General features: G+C 39.1%; 1 protein-coding gene across 3 annotated transcripts in view; it reads right to left on the reverse strand.

The window, feature by feature from the left end:
* brwd1 (bromodomain and WD repeat domain containing 1) overlaps positions 1-27371 on the reverse strand; it is a 1114832-nt gene that overhangs the window by 1042540 nt on the left and 44921 nt on the right. The window contains exons 30-42 of one of the 3 annotated variants that reach the window (XR_012391239.1): positions 24835-24986; positions 24058-24178; positions 21749-21874; positions 21570-21639; positions 21448-21501; positions 20923-21048; positions 18639-18791; positions 18388-18557; positions 18156-18298; positions 16525-16668; positions 15741-16076; positions 13322-13459; positions 8379-10980 (exon numbers count right to left, since the gene is read on the reverse strand). The exons of 1 other annotated variant lie outside the window; for it this stretch is intronic. Coding sequence is in view for 1 of the 2 variants with exons in the window: in XM_001920406.9 (XP_001920441.4) it covers positions 9566-10980; positions 13322-13459; positions 15741-16076; positions 16525-16668; positions 18156-18298; positions 18388-18557; positions 18639-18791; positions 20923-21048; positions 21448-21501; positions 21570-21639; positions 21749-21874; positions 24058-24178; positions 24831-24986 (3152 nt within the window). In the remaining variant the exon portion in view is untranslated. Of the gene's footprint in view, positions 1-8378; positions 10981-13321; positions 13460-15740; positions 16077-16524; positions 16669-18155; positions 18299-18387; positions 18558-18638; positions 18792-20922; positions 21049-21447; positions 21502-21569; positions 21640-21748; positions 21875-24057; positions 24179-24830; positions 24987-27371 lie in introns of those variants that run through there. One more of the 3 variants, XM_001920406.9, reaches the window with a different exon arrangement.

Below are 27371 nucleotides of genomic sequence, written 5' to 3' on the forward strand. Positions count from 1 at the left end.
TCTCGAGCCTGCCAACGTACACGGTGAGCTGAGTGGACAAACGGGTTGCAGCGGGGAAGCCCTCCACAAGGAGGTAAGAGGCCGGCCGGTAAGCGACATAGGGAACAGCATCACACCGCCCCTTAGTGTTCGCTTGAAAAAAATAAACGCAGCCGTACGTACCTGCCGGGACTACGTTTTCAGAATGAGCTTGGGTTGGATTCTGTTCATATTGTTTATCACGGTAACTGCCTTCAGCCCTTGAGTCCCTTTAGGTTAAACTACACCATGGTATAACAATCATACTCGCAGTTTCAGGCCTCGTAACAGTACAGAAAATAACCAGTGATTTACTCTTAGCTGCTGAAAGAGGCTGCATCTCGTTACTAGTTTTACTTGACCTCAGTGCTGCATTCGACACTATCGATCATAATATCCCCATAGATCGCTTAAATTCTACAGGTGTCCAAGCACAGGCTTTACAATGGTTTAAGTCAAACTTACCTGACTGTTACCAGTTTGTAAATATAAATATACGACTTTCACAAGTATTAATGCACGTTATGCTCAAAACACACCTATAACTCATTAAAAGAATAGGCTCAACCCTGTTAGACCATGCGTCGCAATCCTTAAAATAGCAAAAGTGGATTCGGACATGCCCTTAATGCTTTTGCGCCATGCGCTTTAGACTTTGCACCTAGATCATTAAAATAGAGCCCTTAGTCTGTGAACAAAAGCCAGATCCGATGCTTTAATGTGTGTTGTATTTATTGTGCAGCTATTTGACCAGGATGTGTGTGAACACTGAGACAGATTTTGGTATATCACTGTCAGTGTTAATAATAATCCAAAATTAAACACAAAAATTAGGACAAATCCTTGCAGAGTATTTGTCTGAGTTTCTGTGTGAAAGCAGCTAGCGGTTGCTTTGTGTGTGGTCACTATTTGAGCAAGCGGTCAATACATGTGTTGGCAGTTCACCAGCCTGACTAAGCGTTTCTGTTCTATTGTCTGTATTGTATTATGAATGAACTTTCACCTGACTACATCGACTCGGAGTTTGGAATATCCATTTGCACTTCTCTGTTCGGATCGCTTATTTTTGTTTGACCTTTCTGCCTGATCTTTGCTGCTTCTTTAATTACCCCTTTGTCTACCGTTTGCACAGCTTCCTCTGTTTTTTGAGTTTTGACCCTGTGCCTGAATACATGTTTTGTCTATGAAGTGTGTTTTTAAAAACTTGATTCAACTTTGGCGTCCGCCTCATGCTGTATCATACTTTGCCTACCATCAACCCGGCAGAGGATTCTGAGCTTTAAACTTTCTTGTATCCAAGTGAAATACCGTTAGTGTACCAAAAACAGCCAACTCTGATCTGCCAACAAATATTTGACCCACTACATTAGAATGGGCAGCACTGTCACGCAGTGGGTAGCACAATCGCCTTACAGCAAGAACAACGCTGGTTCGAGCCCGGCTGGTTCAGTTGGCATTTCTGTGTGGAGTTTGCATGCATACCTGCCAACACTCCTGTTTTTCCCGGGAGACTCCCGTATTTCAGACCGTCTCCCATATTATTCTGTCACCCGGAAAACTCCCGGAATTCTAACCCCCCCACGCTCCTCAGCTTTTTGGTACCCCCCCCCCCCCCCCAATCTTCCATAGTTAATAGTTGTTATAGACAGGGCAAGAGACCTTGCTGCACTGCTATCCACTGTGTTTGCACTCAGACTCGGGCATTCAGGAGGAGAGAAGACCTCCTCGTTAGTTACATAAACACGATTATCTTTATAATGATATAACAAATTTTGGTAATGAATTAGAATAACATATGTAGCAGGACATTAAATTACTGTTTATTTCTTTGCATTTTAACTTTGTAAACTATAAAATCATGGGTCTCCTCAGGGTTTTGTGAACCAACTGAAAACAGTGGCTCGCTCCACTCTTTTCCCCTGCACTGCCGGGCCACACCCACTCCTCCCTCTGCATTTTTGGAAACATTTCTGAGGTAGACTTGACCTGAAAGAGGGGGGTTTCATGACCCTTTAAAGAATGAAACGATCCTGAATTGTGTCAAATCATCAACAACCAAATCCAGTTAACTGAGGAATGCATGTACAAAAAAAACTAAGCCCTGGACTTTCATTGAGCCTGATCATCTAGAACAGGCCTTATTATTTACCTGCCTGTAATTATCATGCGGTGTTTAGATCCTAATTAATTGGTTCAGGTGTGTTCAATATGGGTAGCAATTAAAATCTGCAGGAAGGTGGCTCTCAAGGAACAGGGTTGGCCACCCCTGATCTTGAACCATGACCATGTGGGTGTCCACGTTGATTGCTAGGAGGCTCTCATAAGGGTGTGGATTCTGGGTGCCCTCCTCTGCTCTCTTTACAATGACTTCCATTTTTGTAACCATTAAACAACAACTAAGCACTAGGCATGGGAAGATTAACCGATATGTATCGATACGCGGTCATGCGTGTGCATGATGCGAGTGCATCGGTGGAGCAGCAGAGGATGAATGAAATTTTGGAAGCAAATCGAGATGCATCGGTTTTTGCGAGATGCATCGGTTTTTCCAAGATACAACTTATATTTTTAATATAGAATGTATTTTTTATTTATTAACAAGTGTTGTCAACCTGTTTTTGGCGCATAATTTAATCGACCTACATAAAGTAAGCCTTAGCAATGGACTTGCGGATGTGTACACTTACACTACAACTCAGTGTATCAGGTGTGCGGATGAAGCTAGTGGTGCGCCCTCAGAAAGCGCGAGAAGCAAAACAAACATTTTATTCCCCACTGAGTTTTAGATCTAAAGTATGGCAACATTATGGATTGTGCAAAAAAGATGGACGACTTGTCAAGACAGATGCGATTTGCAAAATGTGCCGTGCATCTGTAAAATACACGGGCAGTACGACTAATCTGATATCTCACTTGAAGCGGCGCCTCTGTGTTGTTGTCGAAGCATCTTCCAGTGTTCCTGCATCCCCAGCTTCCTGCACTGCTTCAACTGTAGCTACCAGCTCCAAAAGTGGTGAGAAAAGCATTGCAAGTTTTTTTTTCCGTGCGCAACAGTTTTGTGCGCTCTATGCCAATAACGGATGCTATTGCATTGTTCATCTGCAAAGATATTCAGCCTAGTGTCACGAAGAATGAAGGTTTTAAACACCTCCTCCTGTTAATTTTTATTTATTTATATTTTTATTAGCCTGTTGTTTACAGTGCAAGTGATGTTTCAAAGCAGCATAACACTGCTAGTTCACGACCTTAAGTTTTGAATATTCAGTGGCACAATATATCTTTGTAAAACTTGTTGAAAAGTTAAAATCACAATTCTTGTTGTGCAATGGTAAACCTTTATGTTGAAAGAGTGCAAATATATATATATTTTTAATATATATTGCACTTTTACATTCTGTTTATCTTGAAAATCCTTAAATAATATGTGCTATATGTTCTAAAATGGCCCTCTACTGTAAACTGACACGCTGGCTCTGAGAGAAAAGCCAGTTTGTAAAAAAAAGTCTTGGTTTTGCTTGGTTAATAAATAATCAAACTCATTCAATAGCCGGCATCCTTTCTTACATCATCTCATACACTTGATCTAATTAGTTAGTGCTGAAATATCGCATTGTATCGTGATATGGGTGTGAATCGTAACATGTTGCATCGCAATATGTCACAAATGTATCGCTAATATATCGGATCGTATTCTTTGTATCGAGATGCGTATCGGATCGGCATTATAGCTTAGATGCCCAACCCTACTAAGCACTGCACGATATTGCCAGTTCACCTGCTTTGGGAAAAGTTCTTCTATTGTTTGTATTTTGTTGTGCGTGAACATTTGCCCGACTACATTGTGTTTGGAAAATCCTTTAGGAGTTGTTTCCTTTTAGGATTCTTGTGTTTTGACCTTCTGCCTGATTTTCCCACTGCAGTGTGTTTGATTACACCTCGAGTTTGTCCTCCGTTTGCACTGCTTCCTCTAATTTTTGACTGAGTGCCTGATTTAAGAACTGCAACCATTAAAACTTCCCATATGGATTATACCTCAGTTTGTTCCTCATCTTTATTCTTATGCAAGCTTTTAGTATTATTAAAATCAGCAGGAATTGTTCAGTGGTATTTATGATGATCTTCATGATATAACAATAATGATGACGTGTTACAGTAGAGTACCCAGAAATCGAAGTACTTAAAAAAGTGGTTTCCAAAAAATGGCAATCCAGTGAGGTTTTTATACCTTTTACTGATACATTTCAAAATATCAAAGCAAATTCAGCTGATCCATCCAGATGAAACAAATCGGCACTTTCAACTACATGCATAATATTATTCATTACAAATGTGTTCATCAGTGCTGATATAAAGCGCATACAGGAGCAAAAGCCAGAGATAAGGACAGAGCTGACTGTACCCATATACTTTAGATCATGTAGGCTAAAGTTCAGTTTGCTGTCTGCAACAGTGAGCACTCTTGTGCAATGCTTTAATAATTCCATGCAGCTTCATTATGAAGTGCTATTTAAATTTACTGGATCACTCAGTGTTGAAAGAAACATTTAATATTTGTTACCGGTTTTTTTAAATCTAACATTTTAGACCCTTTTTTATTCTAGATAGTGAATATAAACCTTTATATGGAATGATCTTCTGATCAGTCTGTCAGTATGAAAAATACTACTGAATTCAAAAAAGGACCGCTAGCGGTTTATAAAAATTCTACAAATCGGAAATATTTTGTGAGTGAAAATGTCTTACCAGGAGATATCTCAGATTGGTAAAAAACAACAGTACCACTTATTTTACAGTCTGCAGAGGAGCATCTCTGAACACTCAACACACTAAACCTTGAAGCAGATAAGCTACAGCAGGGGCCACCAATCTCGTTCCTGAAGGTCCGGTGCCCTGCAGGGTTTAGCTCCAACTTGCCTCAACATACCTGCCTGGGTGTTTCAAGTAAACAGCTGCGGTCGCACTGGACTTTTCTCCCCATAGACTTCCATTCTTACGCATGCAAATGCATCAGACCAGAAACGCAAGGTCATGTGGCAAGTTTGGCAGTTCGCTGCGTTGGAAAGTTCAAGCTTGGTGAACTCTGACCTGCGAAATCGCATCAGTTGCCTGTGTGAGACCAATCAGGATTAAAACATGACCTCTCTGGACGGAAATTTAAAATATGGACCAATCGCTCGCTTTAAATGTCTAATCATTTTGTTTAATCCCGCCCCTTCTCGCAGCACCGTAAGACAGAATTTCGCAAGCTCAAACTCTAGTGTGACTGCAGCATAAGACCTTGATTAGCTTGTTCAGGTGTGTTTGATTTGGGTTGGAGCTAAAATCTGCAGGACACCGGGCCTCCAAGAACAAGTTTGGTGATCCCTGAGCTACAGCAACACAAGAAGAGCACACCCAGCCTGATCTTACGAGAAAGTGTAAGTATTTTACATTTTGTCTGTTTAGTGGCTAATTCTAAAGTTCAGTCGTATGAAAATGTACGATTTTAAAAAGGATGCATGGCACCCACCCCTAACCCCCACCTGTCATTGGATGATGAGCAAATCGTACTAAATTGTATAAATTAGATCGTACGAATTCAATCCACTGAATCAAAAAGTTACAATTTGCTGTGAGATTGTGTTGTGACACCAGTCACGCCCTAGTCACACTGGGCTTCAGCAATAACGCTTGACTGAAGGCGTGTCTGAAGTTGGGGCTAACGCGATCGTCATAGCAGCGTCAGCCAATGAAATTCAGTCAGCAATAGGCCACTGTCTAGCTGGTGTATTTACATACAGCGATCTGATTGGCTGACACTTCTGTCAGCACTAGTTAAGCTAGTCCTAACTTCTGTAGCGAGCAACGCCACTGAAGCGGCGCCGACGGATCCACAATGCAGTTCGGCAACGCCTGACGTCACCCATTCAAAGTGAATGGTAAGGGTTGACCCTGACGCCCCATGTGAATGGAGAGTCACCCTTCTGTTAACTAAGAACTGGAAACTGAACCTACAATTTACATGAGCTCAACAAAACTGCACACTGGAATAAATGGAAAAGGGATGTCTCAGTTTGGATAAGGGGAGTAGAATTTGGTGTAAACAACACAAACGCAGTTTTTTGTCCTGTCATGTATCAACAGTTCATACTGGAGGTGGTGGAATTGTGTCAGGTATTTTCTTGGTACACTTTGGGCCACTTAGCATTGAGCATTGTTTAATAGTCACAGCTTTGTTACTGAGCACATCCATTGAGTGAACCCAACTTATGATGGAAATTGTATCATGTTGAACATATTTTGAAGAAAGCTGAAACCTGGTAAAGCTCCTGGTATACTTCAAACTAAACCAAAAAAATTCCAACAAATTCCAGCTGAAATTTCGTTTTTTTTTTTAGTTGTTTTAGCAGTTCCAAACAGCTCACACTAAAGCAAATTTTGGGGGAGATCATTTTGCATCCTAAACACGTTTGGTCCATTGGTCTACCATTGGTCCACAGCGATTATAGCTGGGTGTGTTCTGGAACTCTGTCTTCACTGAAATGAGATTCCCTCTCTCCTGATTTGTTTCTTATTCATGGGGGTCAGACAGAAAAAGGGATTTAGGGTTCAAACTTCTTTTTTGTCTCTTACCACGAATAAAACACTTTGAAGTATACATAGCCTTAACCATTGACTTCTATAGTAGAAAACAAAACACTACAAAAGTGAATGGTTATTCAAAGGCTTGGAACCACTTGACGGCAAGTAAATTTTTATTTTTGGGTGAATTATTCCTTAAAGGGTCACAAAACACCAAAACACATTTTTTGAGATGTTGACAGTCATAAATGTGTCCCACACTGCTAAAAACACTATTAGGACACATATATTTCACAATAAAAGTGAAATTTGGTTGTTTTTGCATTATTTCGATCAAATTCGCTCTTCCAGGTTTGAAAAGAAAGTTGAAGCTGCCTCACGGCGATTAGATCCTTGTGTAAATTCCAGCGTGTAGACTGGATGTATGTACTGGCGGGTACAATGAAAACATCTTTGAGTTTTCATCATTAATTCAAGAGAAAGACTTGGTTCGAATCAATCAGCGCGCTCTGTTGTGTATGAGGTGCAACTTCATTAATATGCATCAGGGCTCAACAATAAAGACTGGCCCAGGGCCAGCGTGAGAAATGCCTGGGACAGTAGCCAGGATCATTACTGGCCCAATCGGGACAGTGCTGCCTTGTCGCTAAAGTATCATTTGCCTGTGACTGTTTGTTATTAACTTGTGCTTTTAAGTCTTTAAATGCTACCTTCTCTGTGAAGTTGTAAACACAATACTGCTTTTCGGTTTCTCTTATCTGATTTGAAGTTTTGAGCATGTTATTTTTTTCTAGAAAAACTCCTTAGCATTGAACCCTGATACATGTTAGCTTCGAAGCTTCGTTTTTACCTGTTACAGTTTTCAGAGGGCAGAGAGACGCCATGTTGTATTGCCAACCGTAATCAAAACAAGTGGAACAAGAATTGTTTGGAGATATGGGTTGTCAATGTTGCGTTTATAAACATGCCACAATGAAGGATTTGTTTTCAATTCCCCACTATGAGAGCGCTGCTGGACTCACTTGTGGATTACAGTGGTCTGCTAACACGCAACAAAAATATGTTTGTAAGAAACTTTTTTTACCCGAGATGCTTCTTGCATCTGAAAATGGTGAAATCCAGATTTGCCACTTGTCTTCTTTTTAAAAAAAATACGCAAAAAAAGATCCGCTGTAAATGCTGCTCTCTGAATGTAAACATCTTATTCAAACTATTACCGTCGTGTAGAATTTTCGCAGCATTTTGCAACCACAGGATAGTCTATACACATATGGCTTTCTGATACTATTCTATGGACCTACCAAAAATGCTGAGGTTTTTTTTTTTTGCTCCCATACGGCATGCTGTATCAAACATTCCATTAAAACAACACTCATCCAGCAGTTCCTTGCATCCAGTTTGTCATGGGGTTTGTGGGGGGGCATGCATGAAATGTTCCTGAATGAAAGTGCCGTTATAGTTGACAAATTAAAAATTAATAAATAATTCGATTACTGAGGTCTATCTAAACAGTCACTGTCTTTTTCCCCTGGGTCTGTGTTTGTTTTGCCTCAGTGAATAACAGTGCATGCTCAAACTGAAACTCCCCTTTTAATGCTAAACCCTTCCCTCTTTCTCCACTCAACACTCTCACTTAAAGTTGGACTCACCCACTGGGGGGGTGGGGGTTGTTGAGGGGCTGTAGAAAAGTACTTTAATACGGTACATGCACAGTATCTATGTGCATGACGCTTACACTTTCGATGTCTAATCATATGGACTGGTCAGCAATTTTTGAAACGCAACCACAATCAATAAAATTTGCACAAAAAATGACATTTAATTTGTCCTGCATCTGCTCAATGAAAGATTTATTGAAACAAGTGAAAAACAGATTCGCATTCCAACCTGAAACAGTACTTTATTTAATGGAAGTTATCCCTCTCTCTCTCTTAAACGGCCAACAGGCTCAACATCCTCATTCAAACTTGTATTAAAGAAGCTCTTATGAAAAAAAAAAAACATTAAGCAAAATGCCAACTGACAACTGCATTACATCAACTGCGATGCACAATTCAAAGACTGTGTACAAAAGTTAATTGCTGTTCATAAGTTAAGTCTGAAAAGTAATTAATACTGAAAGTACGCAACAGATCACTAAAACATCTTCCCAATATGAGAAATCACAGTACTTTGCTGGAAGTACTCTCTTGATTTACTGTACTTAGCAAATAGGTACCAATTCATAGTTCATGGCATGGCAAATCATTTCAAACGCATACAAAACAAAAGTAATGCTTGACAGAGGAATTATTATTTTTTTTTTAAATATACAACGCTTTGCTACAAAAACTGATTCTCAGAAACCTGGAAAGATGGTCAACGAAAATCAATCGAAAAGGAACCAAAAGGATGACTGGAAGAAGAATGTTTGTACAATTTGGCTCAACAATTCATTTAACAGTGACGATACAGAGTTTGTGTCAAAGTCAAAGACGACTTGTTCTTTTTCGCAAACTGTGTTTGGACCTAAATACTCATGTCAAAAACACGACGCTAGAATCCTAGAACTAAAGATTGAAACAAACAAATGCAACTCTGAGAACATGGTAAACGTAGTTGACCCCTGAGTTTCTAATGCAGAACTAGTGTATAAAATACCTCATTACAGTGTGCCTTTTAGTGCAAGCCAGCAAATATGCTCGATTAAACAGGAGGTATATTAAGATAGCACCCAAGCAAACAATGCTTCTCTTTGCAGTCTTTCCTGTTGGCCGAATCACAGAGTGGGGCTGGTTTGAACAGCCAAACCAGTAGATCAAATACATCTTATTTATAGTTCATTTGTTATGCTTATTTTTTTCATAGAAAATATAAATAATATCCCTGAATGAAACCGATTCACAGTATATCTAGGACTCCAGTGCTACTACCATTGTTTAATGTTGGGACAATCAAGTGTCTTCAAGGTCTTCAGTTAGTGTCTTTTGCATGGCTCGACTGTCCTTCATTCACTGTCTTGGTAATTCACAGTCCGTTTGCCTTTGTTTCTGGTCTGGATGCGCCTGCCTCGACGAGGTTTCTCAAACGACACGTCACTATCGTCATCGGAAACAACCCTGCGAGGTTTCCTCGAGCGTGCGGTTCCTCGGTCACGGTCTCTCAGCCTTCTCTTTGGACTGCTTCGTGAACCTGAGCTTGCTTCTGATTCAGATTCTTCGCTCTCAAAATTGCTTCCGTTATCATTGCTCCCTTTGTCGCTTTCACTTTGCTTTCGTCGTTGTCGGGACACTGTAGGAAGCTTCCCCTGAGACCTTTGCGCCCGACCATTCTCTGATTTGCACCTAGTTTCAAAATCGCTCTCAGAGTCCGTCGAGCCCATTAATTGCTTGAAGCGTTTTGCACTTTTTCTTTGAGCTTCCGCAAGCTTATTACCATCACTGCTCCTACTGCTTTTGCTGTCTGCGTCTGACTCGGAGGAGCCACCGTGTTTCCTTTTGAATCCGCCACCTGAAGGTTTTCTTGTCCGGGAGTTGGCCTGCTGATTTTTTACTCCATTCTTTGCTTGCACGTCCATCTTAGGACTAAATTCTTCTTCGGAGTCCTCCATAATGTAGTTCTTCTTGGGACGAGTTCTCAAAGAGACTCCTTTGGATGCAACCGTAGGGCAAGGCTTTCTCTGTGGATGTGTCTTCTTGTCTTCTTCTGATGTGTCACTCTTTTGCCATTCGTCTGAAGAAGTGCCCTCACTCTTTATTCGTCCTCGGTCTGCCTTTTCATCGCTTTCCGAACTGGATTCATCCGAACTCGCACAGAGCTTCTGTTTGCGAGCATTGGATGACCGGTTTCTGTTTTTGGGAACCCTTCTTTGATCTGCGTCATCACTTTGATTCTCTTCATCTTCTGATGCAATTCTTTTCCTGTGAGTGACTGATTTTTCCACATCATCACTGAGTTCTTCTGAATCCTGGGTTGTTGACATGCATGCATCCGTGGCTGAAGATTTCTTGTGGGTAGTTTTCTGTTTCGCGGCAGGAGATTGTTCTTGGCGTTCTGATGGTGCTTTACACCTCTTCAGTTCTTTCGCATCCACCTTTCTTCCATTCTGATGGGGGTGCTTGAGAGTTTTGGTCGTCTCAACTTCCTCATCTGAACTATTTTCAGACTCCTGCGTTATTGACCGATGCTTCTGACGTCTATCCCTGGTGCAATTTTCCTCCTCTTCAGCATCAGTATTATTAATTTTTTTTATTTTACTGACAGCAGCTTTTGCAGTCCTCCTGGTGGACTTTCGCCTGACAACAAGGTCGTTGTCAGACTCCAAATTCTCACTTTCAATCGGACTACCCCCATCTTCTGAATTGTCATCACTTTCCTCCCACTGACGTTTGGTGCCATGTCCATTAGTTAACGGAGAAGTTTCTAAAAAGATAAATAAGTGGTTTAAAAAAAAAAAGAACTTAACAAAAGGAGTTTTAAACACAGGCCCTAGACTGAAGTCCCTACATAGTTCAGCTCCAACCTTGATCAAACTCTCCAGCATTTTAAGTGCTGCCTAGTTGACACTACAAGATTTTTAGGTCAATTTAAGCCAAATTTGCAAGTTAACAAGCTTGCCAACTCAGCAAGAGATTGGCGCTCTTTATGTGTGAATTACTGAATGATGCATCAAATAGGCTAGCGCATGCTCTGGCGACACTTCTCAGGTAAAAATCTAATACCTAACATGCTAAATATTCTGGACCCATCGGCCAACTCAACCATATGTAGGGTCAGATATAGTTACAAGCAGAGGTTGGAGCAAGTCATGCATGTGCAAGTCATAAGTCTAGAGTCTTAACCTTTAGGTCCTGAAGCCTGGTTTATACTTCTGCATCAAGTGTACGTGACCCATGGCACATGCAATGCACATAGCCGTCCATTTATACTTCTGCACGCGGTTTCTGTTGCTCTGCAACAACACTTTAGAAACGCTAACTGGCAGTGAGGTGTTTATGTTCCTCTGTGCCGAGTGTCTACGCTGCTGTTTTGTTTTTTCTGAACAGTACAAGCGGCTCAAACTCATTCATTTTGAGGCTGGAATCGGCAGACGTGTAAGAACTTTAATCATAAGGTAAACACAAAACAACAGTCTCCATCCGGAGCTCCTTCACGGGACTCCACATTTGTAAACACTCGCACCATCAGGCTTGCGCAGCTCTCACCTCCGCCCACACTCGTCAGCGCTACCAAGCTGACCAATCACAGAGCTTGTGCTACGCGTCGTTGTGACGTGTAGTTACATTTTTTGAGAGGTGTCCGTCAGCGTGCCTGACGGCCACAGCTATGCGTCCACGCGTAGGCTGTGCACTGGCATATGTGTGCGCTTGACGCAGAAGTATAAATCAGCCTTAAACGTAGTCAAAAACAATTTATTTTGAGTCATTTAACTCGATACCAAGTCAAGTCTTGTTTCATGACAATGAAGTCCAATGCAAGGAGTCTTTTTGAATATTTGTCAAGCAAGTTTCAATTTCGTAAATTAAGTCTGACTTGAGTCAAGTCATGTGACTCGAGTCCCCCTGAGTTACAGCCAATGAGAGAACAAGTCATGGGACAACTGGCCATTGTTCATGTGCTCAACAGAAATGTCTGATTGGCCAGAATGGTCAGCAATGTACAGAGACACAGGAGGATATAAAACTCATGTCTATCAGATGAACAGTGCAAAAATGAGCAATTAATCTGCTGACAGATTAGCTTATTGACGCGGCTTTCGAAAGCTCCCTTGAATGCTTTCAGAGATATTGCACATCCTAAACATTTTGTCCACTGTGGATTGGGGGCCAGATATGAGATGTAGGGGGGACAGTGGTTCTCATGTCATGTAGTGTGTGACCACTTTGTGTGGATTGTTTATGTAGTTTTGCATAGTGTGAAATGCCACGGCAATTTAAAGAGAGAAAATCAAGTCATGTAGTCTGAATGCCACAATGATCTGCTGGTGATTAATGCAATGTAGTGTGAACTAGGCTTAATTTTGAAGACTTTCAGGAGTCTGCTCAGATGTATTGGTTTAGAGGCGCAGTTCTCAATCCTAGTCCTTGTCTTGACTACCAAATTGGTCTCAATCCCAAGGTGTAAAGTGGCTTTCACACTGTACACAGAAAGCCCTGCTCTATGGCATCCATACAGTGGGCAAGGGCAGTTTGTTTCTGCGCAGTTTAAAGTGCAAGAGAAGTGGAGCACACAGTTGGCTAGCTGTCATGCCATCATAGTAACACTGGTAAAATGATGCTTCTACAGTTATTATATATACTATTTTAAGTAATGATATAAATCAGTTAAATGTAAGGAGTTAAATTTAAAAAGTCATTACATTACAAAATGACTTCACACTGCTCCACCTTGATGTGTTGAGCGTGCGAGTATAGCCCTTGGACCATTAGAATGAATGCAATGGCATTTAATGAGAAAACCGCAGGAGAAGTATTTTTTCCATAAAGAATTGAAAAGGAGGAATTCACTAGAAGGGGGACAAAACTGAAAGTTTTTAACATCACAAAGAAGGTGCAACCTTTGCAAGTAAATAAAGCCCTATTTATCTGAGCCTGAACAAGCTATTGTGAGTCACCATAATTAGGATAATGAGCTACGTTAGAATAGCATGCACTGATTAATAATGTACAAGCAGAAAGGTAGATCTCCGGGAACAGGTTTGGTGACCCCTAGTGTCGATAAATAAGCTAATTGATTCCAATCTAGCTGTGATAACCAAACATACCCTTTTTCTCTGCTGGTCGTCTACATGGTCTCCGTCCAGCAGTTCTGCTGTTCTTTTTGCTGTGGGAAGAGGAGTCACTGTCTGCGCTGCCAGCACTTTTCTCTCCTTCACTGGCTGAAGAACCACTTTCATTCGACTCTATAAGAACAACAATAAATGAAGGGTCAGTAAGTTTCTTTTATGCTAAATGTTTGGGAAGACATTTTGGTTAGTGGTGGGCAGAGCGAGTCTTCGTGAAACACTGAAACGGTTAAAGCAAATGTGCGTCGAGGCTTTGAAACCCTTCTTAATATTGACACCTATGGCGGGTTTCCACTGAGAAGTACAGTACGGTACGGGTCACCTTTATCAGGCTTGTGTTTCCACTGTCAAAAGGGTACCCTTTTGGTGGACGTGGTGTTCGACAAAGTTTCAGACGACTTCACTTCTCTTTGAGGAAATATCTACAGTAAAGCTGTACTGGTTGTTCACATATCATCTGAGAAGCACTTCTCACAAAACAGATGCTTTATACACAAATACTTGTGTACAAATGTTCATTACTATCCTTTCTATGAACATAATTTGATTATTACTGCAGATCAATGCGAAATAGCCTACTGTAACATCTACTTTTATAATAAACAAATGCCACATATATAAACACATACAGACCCTTACAGTCTCTGCTGTGTTATCAATTACAGAAAAGCTACACACTGCAAACATTTAGTCCTTAGTTGGGATCAAAAACAACACGAAATGTAGTCTAGTCAGTGCAAACCTCTTATCTGTATCTGTATTCTTCAGCAGCACATGTAGCCTCTTGTTAGAAAGTAATTCCATCATTTAGAGTTCATAATAGTCCAAAAGGTGATGATAATAGTTAAACATGGCAGTTTTTTTCATGATTTTAGGTTACAGAAAGCATCATTTGCTGCTGTTTTTTTGAGCTTCTCCTTCTCGCATTTATCTCTTTCTGAAAGGATCGGATATCATTCATTCATTCATTTTCTTGTCGGCTTAGTCCCTTTATTAATCCGGGGTCGCCACAGTGGAATGAACCACCAACTTATCCAGCAAGTTTTTACGCAGCCGATGCCCTTCCAGCCGCAACCCATCTCTGGGAAACATCCACACACACTCATACACTAAGGACAATTTAGCCTACCCAATTCATCTGTACTGCAAGTCTTTGGACTGTGGGCGAAACCGGAGCACCCGGAGGAAACCCACGCGAATGCAGGGAGAACATGTAAACTCCACATAGAAACGCCAACTGAGCCGAGGCTCAAACCAGCGACCTTCTTGCTGTGAGGCGACAGAACTATCTACTGCACCACTGCTTCGCCAGATCGGATATCAGATTATTATTATTAGTAGTATTATTATGAGTGCAAGAAGTTCGTTATTTCAAATATAACATAGATATATGCGGTGAGCTTTCTAGAGAAAGTGAAACCAATCGCACTTTTAGACAGGCCCGTAAAACAACAACAGGACATGGCAGATTTTGTTCTTCTTTGCTTTGTGGCTGTTCATGAAGACGACGACAAGTTTTGTTTGAGCTCAGGTCGACCATGGCTCGTTATTATGTGTATAATATTACGATGTAATGTCTCGGCTGTGTTTTCAAAAAAAAAAAAATGGCGGTGCTTATGTCTTCATTCTCCTGATGCATCCATGTAAACCAATAGCGTTCAGCTACGCGTCCATCTCCGCCTTTTGGTACCCTTTTTTTTTGTGCGAGGTACTTTTTCGAAACGGTGCCAAAAAAGTGGTACGGTACGGTTTGCTTTTAGGTACCCATTGACAGTGGAAACGGCCATAAAAGTGTAGCGAATCGTACCGTATCTCTCAGTGGAAACGGGCCACTAGTGGTCATTTTTTTTATGCATTGTTCTGGAACAGCTTCAGCAAAGAAACAGTGGCACACATTGATGAATTAAAACCCATGTTGTGTAACTGAGGTATCAAGTGATTTAGTGGAGCGGTTAGTGTTCCTGACTAGCATGCAGCGATAATGGGTTCGATTCCAGGGTGATGGAGCTATAGAAGATCATTTTTTTAAATGCTCTGTTCGTGTAACGTGTTTTAACATTGTTCTGACATCCAAATAAAATCTTTGTGAATAAATGTGTTGTTTTGGTTATTAAAAAAAATTATATTATTAAAAGACATCAAATCACCATTTCTGAGTATTTGCCGGGATTTGAACTCTAAAACACAGATTTGCCAGGTCTAGAAACGCTTGTAAAATGACCGATGATTTGAATCGCTTCAGTCACGTGACCTGGGTGTTTCAAAACATTTCTAAGCACTATTTTGAAACATCTGAGGTTCGGGATCTTGACACAATGTCAAAGCGTCAGTTTCGTGCCAGCCTTCCCTAATTTTGTTAATACACAACTTTGAAAGTTAGCCACATAGCTGTTTATACCCTCTTGTGAGGCCGCCGCCTCCTCCTCGTCATCTGAATCAGAACTGCTCTGAATGACAGCGGAGCGTTTGCTAGCACGGGTTGCGGGTCGGGTGCTGCCACCACCACCTTCATCATCCGTGCCTTCCTCATCTCCCAAGGTATCAATGAGTTTCATTTTATTGACTGCAGCCATGGCAGTCTTGCGTGTCCTCGGTCGGCGGCTGACAGAAGGTGAAGACTCATTCTCTGAAGCTTCGTCTGAGCCTTGCGATGGTTCGTGGTCAGAATCACTAGATGTTCTTGGTTTCTGACGCTCATGTGACCTGCTGCGCCCATTCATCTTGACGTGGCTCTCTAAAATAGATAGAACAGTCAACATTAATTTCATAGACTGTATGCTGACCACGTATGTTGACCACGAAGAACAATAAGTGTCATAAGTGCGTTTGATTTTCTTGAGGTTTATACCTGAAAAAAATAATAAATACGCTTTCAATTAATGTATGGCTTATAATAGGATAGTTTTTGGTGGATACACAACAGTAATATAATTGGCCGATAATAGAAGTCTGGAATTTGAGGGTTCACAAAAAGTTTTTGGATAATTTTGACCCATACAATGCATTTTTTGCTATTATTAAAAGTATACTCATGCAACATTAAAGTAGGTTTGTGGTCCACAATCACATATATTAACATCTGGCTACATTTGCAACAAGTTGGAAACATCTGAAAGTGCTTGAAATGTCACTCAGCAGCACAACAACACAAATAATTAAATAGATAGGTTGAAGGACCTCACCTGGTCTTCTTGATTTCGCTCCTTTATTCTGTGCAGCTTTTTTTCTTGTGGCCCTAGTCTCGCGTCTCATGGCACGTGATGAAGACGAATGTTCATCATCCTCATCTGACTGACTCAAAGACTGTTTGCTGTCCTGATCAGATCCTGTGTTTAAAGCAAAAATTAGTACTTGACATACATTACAGATCCCAAAGTGTGCACTCACACTATGCTATCCAAACCGAACCCAGGCACGTTTCCTGATTCGTCTGAGAAGTGTGAGTGCTCTGAATTGGGCTCACTCAACTGTGTTAACCACATCAGCTAAACTCTCCCACTCTATTTTTTTTCTTTTGTTGGTGGATAGTAAATTAAAAAAGAAATGGTCCGATCTATAGGTGTAAAATGTTGTATGTTCTTTGACAGCGTGAGTGGTGTAGCTTTTAAAACGCATGTTTTGACATGTTCGAGCATGAACTCGGTTCGAATCCAGCGTCTGAACTCATTCTTTTTTTTTTCCCACCGCTACATAGCAGATTTTGCCTACTCTTCATCACGAGGAAGACAAGTAGGAATCATTAATAAGTCTCTGCTTCATATTTTATTTGCACATTTATTGAATGGAAATGTTTCTGATTCACGTATGCAAATTCATCTTCAGATAGTGCCTTTATAGCAATGTGCGTGCAGTAGATCGCTCCGATTACATCGGGAAAACCGGCGATCGCAGCAAATTGCGCTTTAATGCTTGGCTGGTCAACTGTATGCTATGGAAACCTTATATACCTGCTAGACATGCGGATAAACCCGTCTCATACAGCTGCCATTGCACGGGTAGTGTGCAATTTAACACTACTACCTCTAGGAGTCACAGACAAACACAAGAAATGCAAGTACGCCAGGCATGAAGTTGGCATGGACCAGAGCACACACACATTCATTTCATTCATTCATTCATTTTCTTGTCGGCTTAGTCCCTTCATTAATCCGGGGTCGCCACAGCGGAATGAACCGCCAACTTATCCATTAAGTTTTTACGCAGCGGATGCCCTTCCAGCCGCAACTCATCTCTGTGAACATTCATTTCATCGTTAGTAAATAAAAACATGAGCGTGAAACCTGGCGTACGCAAAGTTTTTGTTTTTGTTTATTAAGTTTTTGTTTATTAAGATGTCCATGGTAATGTTTACTTTCACTTTTAGGGAAACTCCTGAGGTAAATAAGTTAAATCTCTGAACTTTAATAATAAATCTAAATAAAATGCAGCGCTTCCCACATCCAGTCGCAATGACTTCTGGGACTTCTAGAGCGAGTTCGGTGCTCAAGTCTGCATCAGTGCGTTCTCGATATCAAGATCACATCCGGGAAGTTTCACGCATCCTCTGTTCTTGTGGTCTTAAATATTGGAACTGAACTTTGGCAGCTGATGATGACGTTACACGAGAACATGAGGACGCAAGACCGCTGAAGAACGCATATTGAGAAACAGCCTAGGCTTTCTAGAAACATCCGTGCAGGTGTGTTAAGGGAAGTTGAAGCTAAAATCTGCGGGACACTGGCCCTCCAGGACCGAGTTTGAGCACCCCTGATCTAGACCAATTAAAAAAAAAACAGACTGGGAATTTAAAACTGAAATGATAATTCTGTCTTACCAGAAGAAGATGAGCTACTCCGTCTGAAGGTTTCCTTGGCTTCGTGGGCTCTGCGACGCTCTGGTCCAGACACTTTGGCTGAGGTAGATTTGGCTGTAGACTGTTCTGTGTTTTCCTGAGTTTTTATAGTAGCCCTCTTTTGACTAAGGTAAGGAGAAGGATGTTTATCATCGTCTGCATGCAACAACTCATGGGAAAAATAAAAGTAAAAAGGCACTGCGATCAGGCCTACCGTGTGGATCCTTGGCTGAAAGAAACAGACTCCTGATGTTGCGACTTCTTCCTGCATCTCTGACTGCGCCGTAGCTTCAAGCTACTTTTGATGGCAGTCTTGTAGTCGGAAATTATTTTGCGTATGTTCTCCTCAAAAAATGCGGACAGACGCAAAGTCATACTGTAAATCTGTAAAACACCATCAATATCAATGAGACTTAACAAACATGAAGAATAAGCAGAAAGAGACTAAATATATGCTTGCATTACCTTAGACCGTTTGTTTGGCGTATAGGCTTTAGCATTGGCAAAAATAAGCCTGATGTCCTTACAAACGTCTATTGGGTTTTCATATCGGTCTTCTTCAAGAGTCTGGCGCACAGTTCCAAGGTCCATAGGAGTGTCAATTATATTAGTGTAATCCTGGAGACATTTCAGACACATTATTATAAAGATTTACCTAATATAACTACATTAAAATGCAGGATAAACAAGTCACTAGTAGTGTAATGGATCATAAATCTCACAGTTCGGATCACGTTATGTTTTTTTAGTCACGGATTGGACCACTTTTCGCATCAGTCAAAAAGAGGAGACGACAAATGTCATTTGCTTTCCAAATACAGAAACAGTACTGCAAGAGGCTTTTGGTTTTAACTAGCAGAACTTAGAAGCTGTAATTTTATTAAAAATAAAAGGAAGAAATAATCAGCTGAATGAAAGTAAATTGTAAAACATTCAGTACGGTGAAAAATTCAGTTTTACTATCCTTAATGTAATTGTATTGTTTACAAATTTCTATTCTTTATGTATATTTTTAGACCACAGTTTATGTACAATTGTATTTATTGTAATTTTTTTTTAAACTTCTATTAATATGACATGTTAGGCACCTAGGGTCTGAGAGTAACGTGATTTCGATTCTCCATGTGTCCTGTATATGTGGCTGAATTGACAATAAAGCTGACTTTGACTACTGCTGCTGATAACGCTAAATGTAGAAATCTAACATTACAATTTTGTACAATTCATATTTTTTGGTCTCATTTTTAATAAATGATTTAGTTTTTCACTCATAAAACTTCATGCTTAATTGCTAGATTATATATTTTTTAAGGACATATATGTTAATATCACTACAATATTATGGACTGAAAGATCCCCTGTAAATGCGGTATTCCGAGTGTAAACATGTAAACTCCACAATCAAACTATTACCGTCGTGTAGGATCTTCGCCGCATTTTGTGACAGGATAGTTTATACACACACAGCTTTCTGACGCTACCTACAGAGTGCATCTAAGTGATAGAGAAATGCGGAGGTTTTTTCTATCACATGCTGTGCGGTATCAAACATTCCATTAAAACTTCACTCTTCCAGCAGTTCCTCGAATCAATCTTGTTTGTCACGGGGGCATGCATAAAATGTTGCTGAATGAAAGTGCCAAACTGCAGTTAAAGTCCACCATTCAATAATATGGCAAATAAGTTGATTACTGATATCCATTTAAACAATCAAGGTCTTTCTCCCCTGCGTCTGTGTTGTTTTGCCTCTGTGAAAATCAGTATGTGCAAAAACAGAAACTCCCATTTTTATGCACCTTCCCTCTTTCCCACCCCAGACACTCCCACCTAAACAGAGATGGACACACCCATTTTCCTGACTTTTTCCAAACTAGAGGTGTGAAAACACCCTGCTGAGACGGGGGTTTCGTGGCCCTTTGACTAACTCCAACCTTTATATAAATTTGTTTTTAAAAAAACAGAAAATATTTTTTTTTTCTCTAGAGAAAACAGTAAGGACAAATAAAATGATCATACATCAAATTAGGGAGATAGTATAGCTTATTATAAAAACAAAAAAATATATAATTATAAAATTACAGAACACTCAGCAAAACTAACATGGTTTTTTTGTAGCTAATATTGTCTAAAACAAAATAATTATCAAGATGCTACACAAAATATCTCAACATTCAACATACAGCTGTATTACTGCAAAATGGCAAAAATGTGTGTGAGGCGGAAGTGCACATCAACAATTGGCAACAATTCTATGACAGCTCTTACCAATGTTTTTGAACAGTGTCTGTGACTGAAACCAAGATTTTCCAATATTATCAACGTAATGCTTTTCTTTTATATTAATATGTCTATTAATGCTTCTGAATCGACAGACAGCATTATTCCACTTGATTGCACTTTCCCCGTTTATTTGTTTTTTACTGTAGGCGTTAGTTTGGTTGTGCAATTTTGATTGGGCAAAACGAAAGTGTGCTCACTTAATTAGCTAGTAAGACTGCCACACACATACAGCAGTCACGCATTTGCTCTGGGTGGGGGAAATTAAATAATATATACTTCATATCGCAGCCTCTAGCGATTAACTAATTGCCCTAATAAGCCCTAATAAGAATATAATTTTGCTATCAAATGAACAGCTGAAGAATGCAAGCAGCTTATTATTACTGACAGTTTTACATCAGATTCTCAAGATCAGAAAAGAAAACCCTTTCCTGAACATTTATCCTTTATTTTGTTTTTAGAGACTCACTGGATAATCGCTTTGATCTACGGGATCCCGGAAAGGCTCCGAATCCTCACACTCAAACATGTAGTCCAGTAAACGTTTACAATGGTCCTTCCAAGCATCCCTGTCCAGCACAACCTCCACTGATGGCTGCCAAAATCAAGAGAAGGTGTTAGAAAGAATTGGGCAGATACATTTCTTCCCTTTCAAAGTACTCAACTCTGCTACTATGCTAATGAAGTACTATAAATAAATAATTATATATATATATATATATATATATATATATATATATATATAAATGTGTATATATATATATATATATATATATATAAATGTGTATATATATATATATATATATATATATATATATATATATATATATATATATATACACATACATGTATGTATGTATATATATACATACATATATATATATATATACATATATATATATATATACATATATATATATATATATATATATATATATATATATATATATATATATATATATATATATATATATATATATATATCTTGCAGTACCTGGCGAAGTCTTTGTCCGGCTGAGGTTCCCGGTGCATCAATGTCATCCATTTCCTGGGAGCAACATCTGAATCAATATTGTGTTTTCCAGTAAAATGAGATATCAAGCAGAACAAACTCACCTCATCGTCAGAGTACTCCATGTTCTCAACAGCATTATAGATCTCCATAATGTCTGTGCAGTGAAGTTTACTGCCATCGTATTGGAAATAAATGGTTAAGTTTCAGATGGGCACAAAAATAAATAACTAAACTAATAAAATTACACGTGGATTTTTGGAAACAACTGTTCAGAACCAACCTGATGAACTTAATGAGAACATTTGTTATGATTTTGGCAGATTGTGCAATCTTGCTGCGAGGTTCATTGAAGGTCTTGGCATTTTGTTCAATGTGTTTCACATCCCAGATTAGTGCCGATAGCCTCCTTAAATGAGAACAAAAATTAAACAAAGACATTAAAACAAACCAAAAGCAGGCTACGCAATCTTAGAGTTAACTTATTCCAAATAAAATAAAGTGATAATGTCTGTGCTGAAGACCCAATCAACCCCATTCATTTAGATAATGTAGAAGTCTTCATACAAAATGCTGCTGCCAGACTTAACTTATACAAAAAGAAAGAATTTCTCCAGTCTTACAGTGTTTATCTGTAGAATTTATAATGGCTTATATTATAATAGTTATAATAAATAACTTTTATTACATATCAAAATACAAGAAACTTAAGATTGTTCCTCTTGTTGGGTTAATGTCGTATCGAGTTAGCCCGACTCATCATGTAGAATCAACTGAAGACAACCATCTAATTGGTAATTCAGCAACAATTCAGAGTGGAGAACAAAAACTGCCCATCAAGTTAAAAGATTCAAGTCAAGAAAGAACACAAAAGTTTTTGCTACATTTGTAAAACGATTGCAAACGATATGGATTATATTATTAGACAAATTTAAACAAATCTAGACTTTTAGACAAATTTTAAATTGAATCCCTCTGAGCTAAGTCACAATTACTGTGTTAATGGTACTAAATGACTTTATGTTCATCACGAGCCAACAACACCGCTGCTTTTCATCTGTTGTTTAGCATTGGCTTGATGCGTCCCTTTCCTAAGAGTGACAGAGCTTTTTTTAGTAGGTATACAACGATTATAGATTTTGGTTGTCCAATTATCACATGAAAAATTCTTAGATTTTAAATTGTTAGTTATTGCTTCTCAGTAACAAAACACAGCACAAAATAATATTGAAAACACCCAGAGAAGTCAATTTCTCTTTGGCCTTAAAAATAAGTTAATTTTTATTTTATTTTTGCATTTTAAACAAAAGTAATAATTTTAAACTAAAAATAAATGACAGAACAATAAATAAATAAAGAAATGCAAATAAGAAGAATAGTAGTATTTAGTAGTTTTCAATACTACTAAAAATAGTATTAGTCTAATGTAAACCTAAGTATCATATTAGCTAAGTATTTCCCTTTTGAAGAAAACAAATGTAGTCAAAGGCTGCTAAACCTATGTCTGAAAAGCTTTTGATCAACTCTATTATGAACTTCTTTGCTATTTTCCTTTTGTATTTTTCTTCTGTTTGGAGTAGAAATGTGTCTATTCCATACAAAGTATGAAGCTGATTGGTCAGTTCTTGTCAAGTGACTCGTAACATGCAACTTTAAACTAGTGCACAGCTAGCATAACTTTTAGTTGCAGCAGTTTTGTTCAGTACAGAAAATCGGTATTGAGAGGCTTTTACGATTAATTAACCATGACCAAGTAAAGCGCAGTTAATAGTGAAATCTGTAAATTGTTGCATCTTTATATTCAAGCATTGCTTTCTTTTTTTTGGTGGATGAAGTTTCAATGGATAAATCTCTTCAGTAAATGTATATTCTGTGATTCAAAGACAAACGATAGTCTTGACGATAAAGGGGTCAATGTGATCGTGCACACCAATGCCCATAACGGCGTAAAAGCGTCATAAAAAAAAAAGCCTTATGCTAGTTTTTTTTTGTTTTGACGCACCACGTCAAAACCTTCTCCACCAATCAGGTTGGCACTTTTATTCAGGTGCACAGAGCTGCTGAAGTCACAGTAAACGGCAGGTGCTCAAGCACAAAACTATCAATGCAAGCGCACATTGAAGAATCATTTCTTCATCGCTATAGCTGGAGCTACTGTTTGAACCATTCATAACAACAAGTGTGTCAACTTTTTGTCTTCTTCTGTTTTACAAGCGGGTGTTAGAAGCTTAAAATTGTGTAGCGCCATCTAACGTCAAGAAGCGATTTTGCATATTCTTCTGCTCAATGCCAGTGAAAATTCGATTGGATTTGAATCCAGAAAAACGTCATGAATAACGTTGATTTTAAACACAAACGAAAAGGATCCCAGTGTGTATGAGCCTTTAAAGTTTGGATGAAAATATAGGAAAATAACCCAATTAAACATTGGAGATTGTTTAGATTACTAGCTGTCTGGACTACTATGATCTTTAGAGCTATAAATTTGTTGTATTGATGAGCAGCATCAAAAAATTCTATTTCTGTTTTTACAATTAAAAAGAATACAATAAGAGTGTAGAGAAATCATAAAGATGAAGGACTGCTACAAACCTGTAGAAGTTGTGCTTGAGCCGCAGTTTGATGGTGTTCAGATCGGTGGGATATGCAATGACAGTACAATATGTAGGATACTGAGTGAGGTCAACCGGACCAGAGAAAGGAGCTGTAATATCTGTTGAAAAGTGCAAGAAATGACATTTTAAATCACAGTTAAAGGGGCAGCTCACAAAATATGTATATGTTTTTAAATGCTTTACCCACCCTCAAGTCATTTCAAACCTGGATGTCTTTTGTCTAATTTTGGAAGACAAATAAAAATATTTGTAACATTCCCAAGCCAATTTTGTCCATACTTTAAAATCCTTAAAAATTTCGTTTAAAAAAAATAAATAATAATAATATTATCACAGTAACTTTAAATACTGGACAGACAAAACCTTTTAATTTAGGCTTTCAGTCATGTAAACATTGATCAACCTGCATTGCACATGATAAAAGATAAACAGCAGCTCTAAACATGTGCTTGACTAGAGAGAACCAGTGGAGTTTGCTGTTACGACCTCCATTTTCAGACAAAATTACACCAACTAAGTAATATTCATAATGTTAAATACATGGACTATGAATGGATGAGCAAAAACTAAAACTGAACACATTTAAAAAAGTATCCGTGTCCTAATGATTAACAAAAGTCTGATGGGTTTGAAATGACATGATGGTGAGTAAAATCTTGACAACTCCTTGCCGAAATGACAAAATTAAAAAGTGTTCATGTAAAAACTAGAAGCAAAAAACAAAGAGTGTAATAGCAAAATCAAACATACCCACAGTCATAAGCTGCTCTATTCCTGCAATGATGCGTGCGCTCTCTTGTTCCCGACCCCTGTCCCCCCATTCACCCCTTTGAGGTTTATACAGGATATCCATCATCTCCTCATCTGTCACTGGTACTCCAGCACTCGCCGACTCCGGCTGTTCAGCTGCAAAATAAAGAGCCAATCCTGAATGAACAGTTACTCAAACTATAGCTAAAGTTGCTTGACAAACTTTGATGCTGGCTTGAGAAAGACAACATGACTACGCTCGGACCTTCCAGACAGCTGGCAGGAAGCGCAGTGGTTGCCAACATGCTAGGTGGTTGCTAGATAGTGAGTGATTGTTAGGCACCTGGTAGGATACACTAGGTTGTTAATTAGCAAGCTTCATTTACATGTTTAATCAAACCTTAATAGTTTGTAAACATTTTTAGCATGTTATAGCATTTAGCTAATTGTTGCTAATTATTGCTAGCATAGAACAAAGTAAGCCCAGTTTGCTAGCATGAGTCAAACGAGCCAATACGGAGATATTGCTGTTGTTAAAGGGTTGCCAGGTTAGTCTATTTTGTTGCTATGGATCTGACTGACAGTTGGGAGTAATGATACTTTAAAGCTTCTTGCCAGTATTAAGATATAAATCAACCCCGATGTCTCTTTGACAGTCAAAAACTGAATTCGACTTAAAGGTGCAGTAGGTCATCTCTGTTCACGCATGTCCACCATTAGTGCGTACAGGCCTGCATGCGCGCCACGCGTTCACGTGCACACGAGACCGTCACAGTCGCAATAAAATCAAATGCTGAATTTAAACTTTTAAAGTCATAAATCAATATTGGAGTTGGTTTTGCTGTTGGAGGAAGCACGACACCATGGCTGAAGGATTTCTGTTAGACAGGTGATGTTCTGTTTTTCAGTCACGCAGAGCTGATGTAGAGTGTGTTGCTTTTTTAAATGGGTTGTAATCAGGGCTTAACATTAACTTTTTTGATCACCAGCCACTGTGGCTAGTAGATTTCCAACATTGCTAGCCACTTGCCATTTTCACAAGCCACAATTTTGTTGCTTCGAAAATATATTTTGTATTATTAAATGTGACTTTGACAAGCTAAAATGACTTGATTTAGATGTTGTGTTGTCAACATGCCTCCTTATTTATTTCACTGTTTGTGTGTGTTGTGTATGAGCTTGCTCACTGTGCATGAGCAAACGGGTTGTGTTGCACTGCAATTGGTTTTTATTTCACATGACTTTTTTTAGGGCTTAAAATTAAGGATTTAAAAAATGTATCTCTGACCACACTAAAAAGAAATAATTATTTCTTAGCCACACATTTTAAATGTCAAAACAAGCAAATATATAGCTGTATATATGCACTTTTTATTCGACAAAACAAATAAATAAAAAATTTATTTCTTTTTTTTACAAAATTTAAAAAGGTCTATTGTCATGTTTCTAAAATAATCACAGTAATCTTTCCTGGCTAAAGGTCCCAGATCAGCGGTTACTACACATATATGGGGAGTTAATCTCATATTGAAGCAATGTTATTTGCAAAGGATGATAATTAAACTATATTAACAAAATATGATCATGTGCCTGAGAATAATTAAAACGAAAGCCGTGACTGCTGCTGCTGCTTACAAAAGGTTTGCTGCTAACACATCGCTTTTTGTCTAGTCTATTTCAGAGAACCGATCGCGCTACCTCTACACGATTGTTTCGTGCAAGTAAACGGGAACGCCCGAGCGGGCTTTTTAACAATCGTGCGCATCACATAACCTGTGCGCGCGAGTAATCATCCTCTCATAAGGTATTCACCTGCTTTTGCTCGCGCGAACATGGTTATTTTTGTCAGTCGTGCTGCTTCCCGATTCTAAGATCACATTTGCATGCATTTTGAGCAATCCTTATTGTCGAACCCTGCTTTAAGAAAATTACAATGTAAAAATTATTTCCAACCTGCCTAAGTGGCTAGTGGGAGCGGCTGTCCAACCCAGTAAGCTCAAATCTACCCGCATTTGGCGGGCTGGCAGGTGTTAATGTAAAGCCCTGGTTGTATACACAGAAGTGTTGCTCAGCCGCTAAAAACTTTCGGCGAATGCTTGATGTGACTATTTTCAGTTTAATTTATTTTGTTTAACAACAAATCAGAAGTCAATAGCGCCATTCCGCCTAGGCTGCTTTACTGAGCTGAAGTTGCTTTTATATTCACATTGGTTTATTTTTTAACAATGACAGCCTCCCTATACTGTTTACCATGCTACTCTGAATATTCGTTCTGAAATAGCATGTAAGTGTGGCTTAGTAATAAGTGAAATTAGTGCACATCGCCGGCCAACCACTAACTACATTTCTAACTGGCGAATGACATGAACTAGTGGGTTGTCAACTGTCATGTTGCGGAGCCCGCGTTCACGATTTCAGGAGGTGTGGCTTTGAAACAGTCCCTCCCCTGCCGTGCAAAGATAATAAGCTAACCGGTTAGCATTTTGGCAGATCACCTACTGCACCTTTAATGTACAAATATTTAATTGTATAATATTTTTT

The sequence above is a fragment of the Danio rerio genome, chromosome 15, assembly GCF_049306965.1.
Source record: "Danio rerio strain Tuebingen ecotype United States chromosome 15, GRCz12tu, whole genome shotgun sequence".
Classification (NCBI taxonomy): domain Eukaryota; kingdom Metazoa; phylum Chordata; class Actinopteri; order Cypriniformes; family Danionidae; genus Danio; species Danio rerio.